The 12657-nt window shown below is 43.9% G+C and overlaps 1 protein-coding gene across 2 annotated transcripts in view; it reads right to left on the bottom strand.

Annotated features, from left to right (window-relative positions):
* ZC3HAV1 (zinc finger CCCH-type containing, antiviral 1) overlaps window positions 1–12657 on the bottom strand; it is a 47842-nt gene that overhangs the window by 4462 nt on the left and 30723 nt on the right. For both annotated transcript variants that reach the window (XM_080931924.1, XM_080931923.1), the window contains exons 8-12: window positions 10940–11060; window positions 7570–7672; window positions 4433–4523; window positions 3443–3573; window positions 3138–3271 (exon numbers count right to left, since the gene is read on the bottom strand). In XM_080931924.1, the coding sequence (XP_080788050.1) occupies window positions 3138–3271; window positions 3443–3573; window positions 4433–4523; window positions 7570–7672; window positions 10940–11060 (580 nt within the window). The remainder of the gene's footprint in view (window positions 1–3137; window positions 3272–3442; window positions 3574–4432; window positions 4524–7569; window positions 7673–10939; window positions 11061–12657) is intronic.

Raw genomic sequence — 12657 nt, 5'->3', positions numbered from 1 at the left:
GTGGACGGCACAGCTCTGATAACAGAGAGGTTTTCCTGAAAGACCCACCTATACTCGGGTATCCTCATTCCAAGGACTGGAAACCCAGACTGAGTAAAATAAAAAGGAAGAAAACCAGACATACGCTAACATCCCCCCACCCCACACCTGCTTTTTGACCCCGGCTGCATTTTACCCAGGTGCCTGGGATTATTGCTGCTGTGCTTTCTCCACCGAAACAAACCCATTGCCCCTTAAGTTGCTTCTTGTTGGGTACTTGGTCACGGTGACAACCGATACAGAAAACAGGTTTGTTGCTGTCACAAACTTAACCCAGGGCGTGTAGGCCTTTGGAGCTGGTTTGTGGAGGGAATGTGGAAGAGTTTGGACCTGTGGGCTACAGCTGCAGGCAGAGCTTAATGGGCTGCTCTGGGAGAGGGGTGTACAGGGGTGGGGTGGGGACAGAAGAGGATGGTTATGAGCCTCCATCAGGGTATTGGGAATTGAACCCAGGCCCTCTGGAAAAAAAAAAAAACAGTGCTCTTAACCCTGTAAGCTATCTCTCTAGCCCATGTCCTGACTGAATGAAGCTGAATGTAAAGGTAATTGCCTAAGCTGTCTGGCAGAAGGAATTTCAAGATGGTAAAATTAAGGCTGAAGATTTCTCTCTGTGTTTACTGAGAAATATAATGAGAATTCAGAGCAGGAATATAATAAAAACTGTGCACTTTGCCAGAGAATAATGAATTCATTTAAAGTTGAGGGCAGGGCACAGAGAACAGGTACCAACAAGGTGGTTACAACTGTTAAAGACACCCTTAAGGAGAACCCTCACTTTACAAGGCACAAAAGGAAAAATGCCTGGAAGGCAGTACCCACTGAGAGTTGCAGGGTGTCAGATACAAACTTGTCTTAGAAGCAGTCTGCTAACTGAACTACATCCCAGGCCTTGTTTCGGAGTTTGGGGAGAACCCAGACTGACTTCAGACTTCCAGTAATCTTTCTGTCTCAGATTCTAAGTACTTCGAATACAGCCTGAACTACTACTGTGTTTGCGTGCAGGTGTACAGCATGCATGTGTGTAAGTGTGTAAAAGTCAGAGGCTAACCTTAGGCACAGGTGCCATCCACATCTACTTACTGTTGACTGACTGAAGTGGGCCCTGAACTTAACTCATGGGCTGTGCTGACCGTCAGTGAGACCCAGAGATCTACCTGCCTGCCTACCCAGCACTGAGATTACATTGTGACTATTTTTTTTTAATAGTTCTAAGGGTCACACTCAGGTCCTCTGACTGCGCCTGAACTATTCTCCTCAGCCCAGGACTACTCTCTTTGTATGTTTTCCCTCACTCCCATGGCACTGTGCTTTCTTATCAGTGTAAGGTTTAATCAAAACAAACTTATTTTCAAGAGAATTAGTCCATCCAGGACCTTTCCTCTGACTTAGAAAGTAGGCCAGGAAGGCATGTTTTCCCAGTGTAGGGGAACACCAAGGCACTGAGGTGGAGAGGGTGATTGGCGGAGGGAGCACCTTCATGGAAACAGTGGAGGGGGAGGGGGAATGGGATTGAAAAGGGAGGGGATAACATTTGAAATGTAAATAGAGAATATCCAATAAAATAATAAAAATAAATAAATAAAAAGAAAAATCACTCAGAAAAAAAAAAGTAGGACAGGAACTGGAAAATAACCAAATATACAGTCATATCCACCCACCAACCATAATCCTACAGCCATTGACTCCAGCTGCCATTGCTCTCACACCTTCTCCTGGGTCCCCAGCTCCTCAGTTTTACCAGATAGGTACTTACACCTGTGCTCCACACTGATCCAGAGAGCCCCTGAGTCACTGAAGGGAGTGGCATGCTTCTTTATTTTATTTAGGACAAGGTCTCAATGTGTAGGCCTGGCTGTCCTGGAACTCTCCATGTGAACCAGTCTAAACTCACCCTCAGAGAGCCTCCTGCCTCTGCCCCCCACGTGCTGAGACTGCCAAAGCTGGGCACTGACAGCAAACCTTTAACCCCCAGCACTTGGGAGACAGAGGCAGGAGGATTTCTGAGTCTGAGGCCTACCGGCTCTACAGAGCAAGTTCCAGGACAGCCAAGGCTACACAGAGAAACCCTGTCTAGACAAAAAAAAAAAAAAAAAAAAAAAGAATGAACAAAACAAAAGAAAAAATGATGCACCACCACACTCAGCTATTACATATTATTTTGCACGGTGCTAGGTCTGGTCCCTACTGTAAATTTCTATACTAAGCTGCCCCAGACCTGCAGCATACAATGGCCATCAGAATTACCATGTCACCACCACCATCCTCATCATCATCTTTCTCATCTTCCTCTTCTTGCTCTATTATTAATTTTTAGGACAGCATACAATGTACCGGGTTTCACCATGACATCTCCAGACTTCTGTATCATTATAGTTTGTTTTCTCTCTTTCTAGGACTATAAATGAACCTCTGGGGCCTCTCTCAGGCTAGACCACAGCTCTACCACTGAGCCACAGCCCCGATCTTTTTTCTTTGTTTTGAGCCTCGGTCTTACTGAGTTTAAGTTGTTCAGGCTTGCCCTGAGCTAGCTTTTCAGGACAAACTGGCCTTAGACTAAATCTTCTACCTCGACCTCCCAAGTAGCTGGGATTCCAAGCCTGTGCTGCCAGATCTGACTGTATCTTATTCCTTACACACCCACAGAGTGAATGGTTCATAGAAAAGGGGAGTCAGAGTCTGTGTGACGGCAGACCCCTGATACCTGTGGCTGAGATGAGAAAGGGCTTCTCCCCACTCTTAACTGGAACCCGTCAGCGGCATAGAAAGCTAGTCTGAATAACTCTGCAGCCGTGGGTCAGAAAAAGCCATCTCCAGTAAACAACAATGGCTGAGAACACAGCCAGCAGATGATGGTTTACCAAGATCTTGAGTGTTCCCAGAGAAAAAGATGAGGCAGCCAAGACAGGAGCCCTAGGGCCAAGGCCTAGCACCCACACCCTCAGGACAACAGAGATGTAGTAACACAGGCCTAAGGTAACTCAGCTTATTTCTCCTAAGGCTGCTGAAGCCCAGATGTGTAGGCTTACGTGATGCCAAAGGCATCTCAACAAAACCCTGCACAGGGCTGGAGTTAGAGCTCTCTCCCCTCCAGCACAAACCTTTTCCGTATCTGGTCTCCCGATTTCCATTTAGGATCCACTCAAAATTATTCTTACAGATATAATCCACATGAACGCGGCTTGCTGCATGAAACAGGAGCATCTCATTTGTATTTTTCATCTTTTGCTTCTTCCTAATATAGAGAGATAGAGGTGAGATTCAGTACCAAGAACTCTAGGCCAGCAAGATGGCCACCACTAGGCATGGGAGCCCAGTGCAGTCACCTGGGCCCATAAAACAAAATGAATACCCCGTCTTGGTCTATTTAAATAACATGACCCCGAACAAGGTCTGATTCTGTCACCTTTCAAAAGTGTCCCAGAGCCTTTGGTTCCATATCCTCTTTATCGTCACAATCTTGAAATGTTTCATAGATGCTTTAAACTGTCCACTTATTGAGGCAAACTCCTCATCCTGGCTATGGAGTTCTAGAAACTTTAAAACAACAACAACAACAAAGATGTTTAACTGTTACCTAGAAAACTGAAAGCCTGCAAATCATTACATGTGCCCACCCATGCCATGACCACCCCTGCTGTTCTCAGGTGGGAAGGGCTGACTTATAGTGCCCATATCTGGCCTCTTGTTCATTCTGGTAATGATCCAACAGGCACGTGCACCTGTCTGTTCAAACAAACATGTGGTAAATAACTTGGTCCAGAGACCCAGGAAGTTAATTGCCCAAATTCCAAAACCAACCAGTGAGAGAGAGATCAGAGATACCTACGGAACACAAGCAGATTGGTCTTCACAAGAGTTGGAGCCAGACGTAAAAGCTAAACAAGACTAAGAACATTCTTGTTTCAGCCGGGCTGGTGACAAAGTGGGGCACACGAAGCTAAGCTACGGTTGCTCTCAGAATCCTGCTTTCTTTATCAGTCATGATCGATCTCACAGGGTTGCTGTGAAAATCTGCCTGAATGATGGGGCATCTCTGGGAACAGCATCACAATCATACCCAGGCACCTTGCCTTTGACTCGAGCTAAGTCTTGCTTGAAAAAGCAATTCACTTGTTCCGTTAACAAACCCATATGATGGGACCCCAGAGATGGCTTAGTGGTTGAGAGCACTGGCTGCTCTTCCAGAGGTCCCGAGTTCAAGTCCCAGCAACCACATGGTGGCTCACAACCATCTGGAATAGAAGCTGATTCCCTCTTCTAGTGTGCATGAAGACTCGTGTGTGTGTGTGTGTGTATAAAGTGAATAAACAAAAATTTTAAAACCCATATGCTTGTTGTAAAGCATTTTTCCACCTTTAAAAGATTCACCCACCAAACAAGCAAAATCAATTACCTCATATTCATTGGGAGAAACCGTGCTAGCAGTCCTCTGGGGAAGAGAATATTGGGTCAGAGCATTTGCCTGGGGCATCACTGGCTGATGGCTACAAATAAAGACAGAAGGGAGATTTACTTGGTTCCCTTTCTTTCTACCCTCAACACGCAAGGCTTTCTGGGAAATGTAGTGTTGACTTCTGTATTTCCTCTGAACTACTGCTGAAAAATTCCTGGTTCCAGGAACCACAGGTTTTAAAAAGGGGCAATTTAGTAATGTAATCACTCTCTTTCCCACTACTTTCAACTGTAAAAGCACAGGCAGGCAAGATAGCTCAGTAGGATACACACACACACACACACACACACACACACACACACGGAGTGAATAGATGGATGGATATTAAATAAAACTACCATATAAAGGTACAAATTCTTCTTGATGTATCTGCTCAACCTTCAAAGGTACAGGTGTGTCAGTTCAAGCCTGTGTGTCTTGTAACTTCTCTGCTAAATGATGACAGGACCTTGCCTTTCTGTAGAAACTGTTTTTCAGGGTGAGAGATCAGCTGAAAGACTGGAATAACCGCACCCATCCCCTAATGTCAGTAAACAGGACAAGAAGAGCAAAAGACCAAAAAAGACCAAAAACCCAGCCTGGACCTGACAAGTCCTCAAAAATCTAGTAACCAGCCTACAGAAGCCACCTATAAAATGGTCTCATTGGAATATGATGAGAAAATATACTTTGATTGATCAAAATACCTATTTCTTTTTCCTTATCCCATTTTTTTAAAACTAGAGGGCAGTCAGATGTGGAGGGGCATACCTTTAATCCTAGCACTCAGGAGGCAGAATCAGGAATAACTGTGAGTTTGAAGACAGCCTGGTCTATAAATTGAATTCAAGGCAAGGTAAGACTACACAGAGAGACCCTATCTCAGATACAAAGAAACAGAGGGGGAAGGGAGAAGAGAAAAGAGACTGTGGGGGATGGACTGAGGAGATGGTTCATTGAGTGTAGAGAAATTTTAATCTAGCAATATGGTTGCTCTGATCACATCCAAAGACATTCTAGGTCTGTGTGATTTGGAATGCAGGCATGGGATCCTTTGGGATCCTTTAGTATACACCTTTAATCCCAAACAATGACATCTAATTGAGGGGTAGACGAAGTGACCAGAAAAAGATGTGATAGAATGAGTCAGAGATAGGATATGCCCAACACTCAGGAGAGAAGCTATTTAACAGCAGTGTAGAGTTGGGAGTAGAGTTTGGTGAGTCAGTCGGAAATCAGTGCAGGGGAGCTGAGTTCATTTGTGAGTTCACGTGTAAGTCAGCAGAAGCAACTGAAGCCAGAGAATAAGAACAAGCCAGAAGATTAAAACAAATTTCCAGAGTTAATTTGGGCCAAGCTGAACAATTTAGTGAGAAGCTGAGAGAAGCCAGACTGAATCAGTCAGCTTGGAGAAGAGTATGAGCCAGAACAGCTGAGTTGAACCAGCCAACCAGAGTTCAGAAAGAACTAGAAAGGGTGAGCGTTATTCAGCAGTAAGCCTGAGAAGACAATTTTATTTGGTGAATAGAAGTTACTTCTTACAATTGGGAAAAGTGATGTGTAAGCTCTAGGTTTAGCTAGCAACTGTCTCAAGGTATATTGGGGAAAACATACCAGTGTCAATTTTTGCCATCCATATGCACCAGAATTGGCAAGATCACAGCACCCATGCACATAATTTTTGTATAATTTATTTTTATCTATGTTCATTGATGTGGTTTCAGACAGTTGTGAGCTGGGATGTGGGTGCTGGGAACTGAACACAAGTCTTCTGGAAGACCAGTCAGTACTCTGAACTTCTGAGCCATCTTTCCAGCCCCAATGCAACATATTTTAAAAATAGAGGAGGGCACACTTAAATAGTTTAAAAGCAGCTTAGGGATAAATCAACCATAAAAGGTAATTTCAAAAGGAAAGGGAAAACAGACTGTGAAATGGGCATCACATGACATTTAGTGAATCACTGTATCACGTGACATTTAATGAATTACTGTTTCACATGGCATTTAGTGAATTACTGTCAATTTTGTTAGATGCATGCATGTACTAGGAGGAACACAAACCAAAGAAGTCTTCACTACTGAACACCAGTCACACACCTGAGGGTCTGAAGGTTATCTCAGCAGTGAGCACACTGTTGCTGTTATGTAGACTAGAGAGGGCAGTGTGGTTCATCTACCCAAATCCTGAAGGCTAATGAACAGAGAGCAGATGTGAACTGAGGTGACCTAGGACCTGAACCAAGCTGCTCCATCTTGCAGTGCTGGCACCCACATCCCTCCAGGACATGACCCCCTGCTTACCCCACATGTGAGCACTTTCTAGATGTTACTTCCACGTCGCCTTGTGGCAGCCCACCTTCAACCCTAATAACCAATCAACTACAAGAATCTAGGGCAGTTAAATTTTTTACACCTGCCTTGAAACCTGACTCATGTATCACACACCCCCAGAGGGGAAAAAATCCAACTGCAAAGTTTGTGAACAATGAGATTTTACTGAGTTTCATAGCAGACAGGCAAGTTACAATGAATTCCCCACAGCAAAACCCGCCTTGAAATGCCCCACGGGTACAGTAATTACAAATGAATTAAATTTAAAACTAGTCTTTCTCCAGCTCTTCACCAGGCTGCTGGCTTAAGCCTTTTTCTTAGCCCCCTGCCCTCACAGCACAAGAGAAGACAGAGAGGACCCGCAGCAAAACAAAAAGCTGGTGTATTCGCCAGCACACCCCTTGATCAGCCAGTCTCAGCTGGAATGAGTGAGGCCCAGAGTATGGATGAGAGCTGCTAAAATACCCTGTAAGTTAAAGGCAAATGCTAGCCTAATGATAGAGTATCCTTCCCTCCCTACACTCCAACCCAAGACCTGAATCTGTTACACAAAGCTTAGCCAAGTATTTTGCACCCCTTAGCCTCCTGGCCCAGGAAACTTTCAGTTATGTCACATTGCTTAACAATCTCCTTACTCATAAATAACTCAAACAGAAACTACAGTGAGACAGAGGCAGGAACTTCCCAAGAACACAGAGTCCAGATGCATGATGCAGTATGATACAGCAAGATCATTGCCCACGCTAATAGCTTCAGAACACTTACTCTGGACCTCTTCTTTTCTGCTCCACATCCTCCAAAGAAACAAATACTGGCCTTCTGATAACATGCCTTTGAGTCTTGGAAACTATATTTGTCTGAATCATCCCTTTAGAAAAAAATAAAATAAAATAAAGATCAAGGCTTGATCCTAGAAAATGACTTGTTTTTTTTCCCCAGAGGTCATTTGTACAGCAAACATTTATGACTATTATCTTTTTCTTTATTTCCTCTTTTTAAAATTCTTTTCAAGATAGGGTCTCTCTGTTTAGCCCTGGCTGTCCCAGAACTCACTCTGTAGACCAGGCTAGCCTTAAACTCACAGAGATCCACCTGCTTCTGCCTCCTGATTAATGCTGGCATTAAAGGTACATGTCATGAATGAATCTTACATGCACAGAGAAGGGTAGTTTTAGATAAATCAACTGTAGACATGGTTCAAAATTCCAAGAGTGACTTTCTTCAGTTACCATACATTGCTAGAATATAAAATAACACCTCTCTTTGGAAAATAGTTAAATAGCTTCTCATATCCAGGAACACCATTCAAATAAATAAAAATCTATGTCCACACAAAAATAGCTGCATTATTTATAAACAGACATTGGAAAACAACTGGTGATTGGTGAATGAATAAACTATAGAATGTATTCATAATGGAATACTATTCAGCAGATAAAAGTGAAGAACTACTATACATTCCATGACATCAATGACTCTAAAACCCACTATTTTGAGTGCAAGAACCCAGATATGTGTAAATATATACTTTGATAATTTATTAATAGCTGGATAGTAGAGTGAACCCTTAATTTTAGCACTACAGAGGCAGAGGTAGAATTCTGTGAGTTCAAGGCCAGCCTGGTCAATATATCAAGTTCCAGGATAGCTAGGGCTACACAGAGAAATCCTGTCTCTGAAAACAAACAAACAAACAAAAACCCTGATTAATTTGAAGTTTTAAAAATGCTAAAATTGACCTGTAGAAACTTATAGCAAACTAGCCACAGTTTGTCATGGAATGAAAGATAGATTTCCAGATGTTATAAATAAGTCAGAACAGGGCTAAGCAGTGGTGGTGTGCTCCTTTAAACCCAGCATTAGGGAGGTAGAGGCAGGAAGATCTCTGTGAGTTCAAGTAGAGTCTGGACTACAAAACAAGTTCCAGATAGTTAGAGCTACGTAGAGAAACCCTGTCTCAATGAAACCCCAACCCATGGCTTTGATGTTAGAAAAAAGGGGTGGGGGACTAAAGAGATGGCTCAACTACCAAGAGCACATGTCTCATCTAATGGGCCCACATCTGATCCAAATCCCCTACATGGTAACTTACAAATGTCTGTAACTCCAGCTCTAGGGGTTGAGGTGCCCTCCCTCTTCTGGCCTCCATGGGCATCAGGCACACAGTTTTATGACATGTAGGCAAAATATCCAGATACATAAATATGGGAAAAAAGTAAGCCAAGGGCTCAAGAGATGACTCCAGGGTTAACAAGTGCTTGCTTTTCTTATAGAATTAACATTGAAAATCAGTTCATATTTCTTTAAATTAAGTTATTTATTATATATAAGTACACTACAGTTGTCTTCAGACACACACATCTGATCTCATTACAGATGGTTGTGAGCCACCATGTGGTTGCTAGGATTTGAACTCAGGACCTCTGGAAGAGCAGTCAATGCTCTTAACCACTGAGCTATCTCTCCAGCCCCATCAATTCACATTTTAAACCAAACATAAAATAACAAATCTGAAGTACAATGGTTTTCACTTGATAATAACTCATTCAATTTTTGTTTATTTTGCTTTTGGAGGGGTGTTATTTTGTGTTAAGATAGGGTCTCACTATACATTTCTAATAGGCCCACAACTCATAGAGATTCTCCTGCCTCTGACTCCCAAGTGCAGGGATTAAAGATATACCCTGGGTCCCTATTAGGGGTTTGTTTGTTTGATTTTGGTTGTTGTTGTTTTGTTGGTAGTGGTGGTGGAGATATAGTTTCTCTGTGTAGCCTTGACTGTCTGAAAATTGCTCTGTAGACAGGCCAACCTCAAAATCACAGAGACCCACCTGCCTCTGCCTCCTGAGTGCTGGGATTAAAGGTGTTCACCACCACTCAGTCCCAATAGTTTTTAATACCTAGTTTTCATAGCCATAATTTTTAACACTAATCATGGTAGTTTTTGGCAATTTGACAAAAAAATAAACAAGACATCTCTGGGAAGAGGGAATCTCAGTTGAGGAATTGCCTTCTAACAGATTGGCCTGTGGGCATGCCTGTGAGACATTTTCTTACCTGCTAATTCTGTGGGAGACCCAGCCCACTGTGGGTGATGCCATGCCCAGGCAGATGGAACTGCTCCACATAAGAAAGGTAGTAAAGTACCTTTAGAGTACTTTGCTTTACAATAAAGTGAAGCGAGCCAGTAAGCAACAGTCCTCTACCGTGTCTGCCTCAAGCGCCTGCCTTGGCCTCCCTAAACTTCCCCTCCCCCAGTTGTTTTCGGTAATAGTGTCTATTACAGTGACACAGATGCAAGCTAGGACAACTACCCTAACAACCCACTGACATGTGGTACTCTAGTTTGTTTACTCAGTGTTTCTGGACACAGGAAATAAAGCAGTGGGCATATTTCAACACGTCTTGGTTAGTGTAATATAATCTCTAGAATCACATCGTTTACAACATAATGATTGGCGTAGGACTCAAGCCTCTGAGACACTGGGCAAAGTAAAGGACTTGAGAAAGTCTCACTTCTTCAAAACCGGCCCTGAAAGGGCAAATGTCTGGCTACTTGCAGGCATGTCCCTGGAGCACGATACCAAGGGGACAGTGCTTTCAAAGCCAAGCTGGCCTCAGATTTCATTTCTCTTTCATTTAACATAACAGACTGGTGGAAGCTACCAAGAAGACCTTCTACAGAGGTCCAGGTAAACATGATGGTGGGCCAAGTGCCCAAGTGGAGGTGATAAATGAGGTCACTAATCAAGAGGCGTGAAGAGCAGCAAGTCTCTAGATGTCTAAGGCTGCCCAGGGACCCAAGCTCTCCACTGTAGTCATTGGCAACTAAAATAGTGAAGTGTCCCACCCAGAATCAGAAACGGAATCCGACAGAGCTGAGAACCCTCTAGAGATGTCTTGTCCAAACCTCTGGTTTCTGGGAGAGACGTGGGCATAGAATCTGGAGGCTCTTTTGAGGGGCTGCTCACAAACAGTCTGTTGGAAACAGGGCCCCAGGCCAACAGCTGCCACTGTTCCCCAAAGCTAAAAATGACCCTTGACCTTGGGTGTGCCGTATACACGGACAGTGTACATTTGTGTGATCAGTGCCAGATTCAATAACCACTCCACAGCACCAAAGACAAGAGCTTACCTTGAAAGCTTAACTCATACTTCCGTGAACCGGCCTGGAATGGCAAAACTCCCCTGGGACAGGACTGGAAGAAAGACTCCAGGTATGTAGAGTGGATGTCGGAGCTGGTGTGGCTTGGGCTCTATTCATCCAAAATGAAGAACACAAAGGTAAAGACTGGGGAAATCGCTACTCTTCTATCTCACACAGGTTTGCTTTAGTGACACAGGGAGGTTCTCGTACCCCAGGCTCACTAACTTCCCACCAGACACCAAGTCACAGCGCTGGGAAGAACACTGTTTTATAGAAACTCTTTTATACATCCAGTGAGTGCCCATCACAGATATCTGATCACACTGTGAACCCCAAGATGTGCTGTATACTGTGAAAAACAAAAAACAAACAAACAAAAAGTGTTTCTAGTTGTGGTGTGGCTCAGCCCTAGCACACACCTTTAACTGGAAACAATGAAGGTAAAGTTAGCCCATAGAAGAAAGTAGCCACGTTTGAAAGTGATGTGGAATTGAGGGGCAGACAAAGTGATGAACCAGAGAAAGATTTGACAGAATGCCCAACTCTCAGGAGATCAGAGAAGGAAAGGAAGCTACTTAAGAGAGGGCAGCCCAGAGAGAGAGAAAGAAAAAGAGGGAGGCAGTTTTACTGGGACAGTTTTACGGAGACAGGTTGCATAGAGAGAGCAAGCTAGACACAGGTGAAGACAGAATGAGTCAGAGAATGAGAAGCTAGAAGATTAGAACATTGCTAGAGTTAGTTTGAGGTCAAGCAGAGCAAAAAAGTCAGAGGCTGAGAGAGAAGTCAGCTTGGAGAGGAGTTTTGAGCCAGAACAGCTGAGCTGACCAGCCAGCCAGAGTCCAGAAAGAGCTAGAACAGGTGAACTTATTCAGCAGTAAGTCTCAAAGGTTGAAAATATTCTAGGCCTAAATAAGGTTGTACAGAGGCTAGGAGCTTCCAGGACTAGGCCTAGGTTAGCAGATGGAGGCAGCGAGCCAAGGTGACAGTGACAACAGGTGAATAAAAAATACTTTGACAAGTGCCTGAAAACTGTGACTGTGATATTCATACACTATCTGTAGAATACACCACGTGCACCCGCTGTCCAACAGAATCCAATAATCTTGTGTGAATCACAACATCAGGGTAGTTTGTGGCTGTAGTGAAGGAGAGTCAAGAGGCCTTTCTAAGCTCATCTAAGCTCCAACAGTGATACTGCTGCTCAAATAAATGGTCCTCTCCTCTCCTCTCAACCAGAGTGAGCAGCAGGACCAGGCCTCCAGCCAGGCAGCTATGTTGAAGACTTGCTTAGGCTTACTACCCCACTGAGGCTCTGATGGAAGTGTTTGGACACTCAAGGAATGTAGACTTAATCTCTGGTTTTGGGGTACCTCTGAAGCATGTGAACCTCGGGAATGGACAGAGAAAGATATGAGTCAAAACGAGGCCATCATTCCTATCTTGTATCCTTCCTGTGGCAGGTGCAAACTGGATGTAAGACCTACTGGATGTAAAAAGTTGCTGGACAGTTCCTCAAAAACTAGAGCCGAGGAGATGAAGATAGTGATCCCGTATACATGGGGAGGAGCTCATGATTTCTTTATTGACAGTCAGCTCCTTGCTAGGCCTTTCCTTCGGGGAAAGTGTCCACCAGGAGAGAGCCTGGAATAGAAGCGCATTTGTGTCGACAATACCTTGGGGCTTACATGCTCCTTCCATCCTACAGA

This window comes from Micromys minutus (genome assembly GCF_963924665.1).
Source record: "Micromys minutus genome assembly, chromosome: 18".
Classification (NCBI taxonomy): domain Eukaryota; kingdom Metazoa; phylum Chordata; class Mammalia; order Rodentia; family Muridae; genus Micromys; species Micromys minutus.
This window is presented reverse-complemented; position numbering and strand designations above follow the sequence as displayed.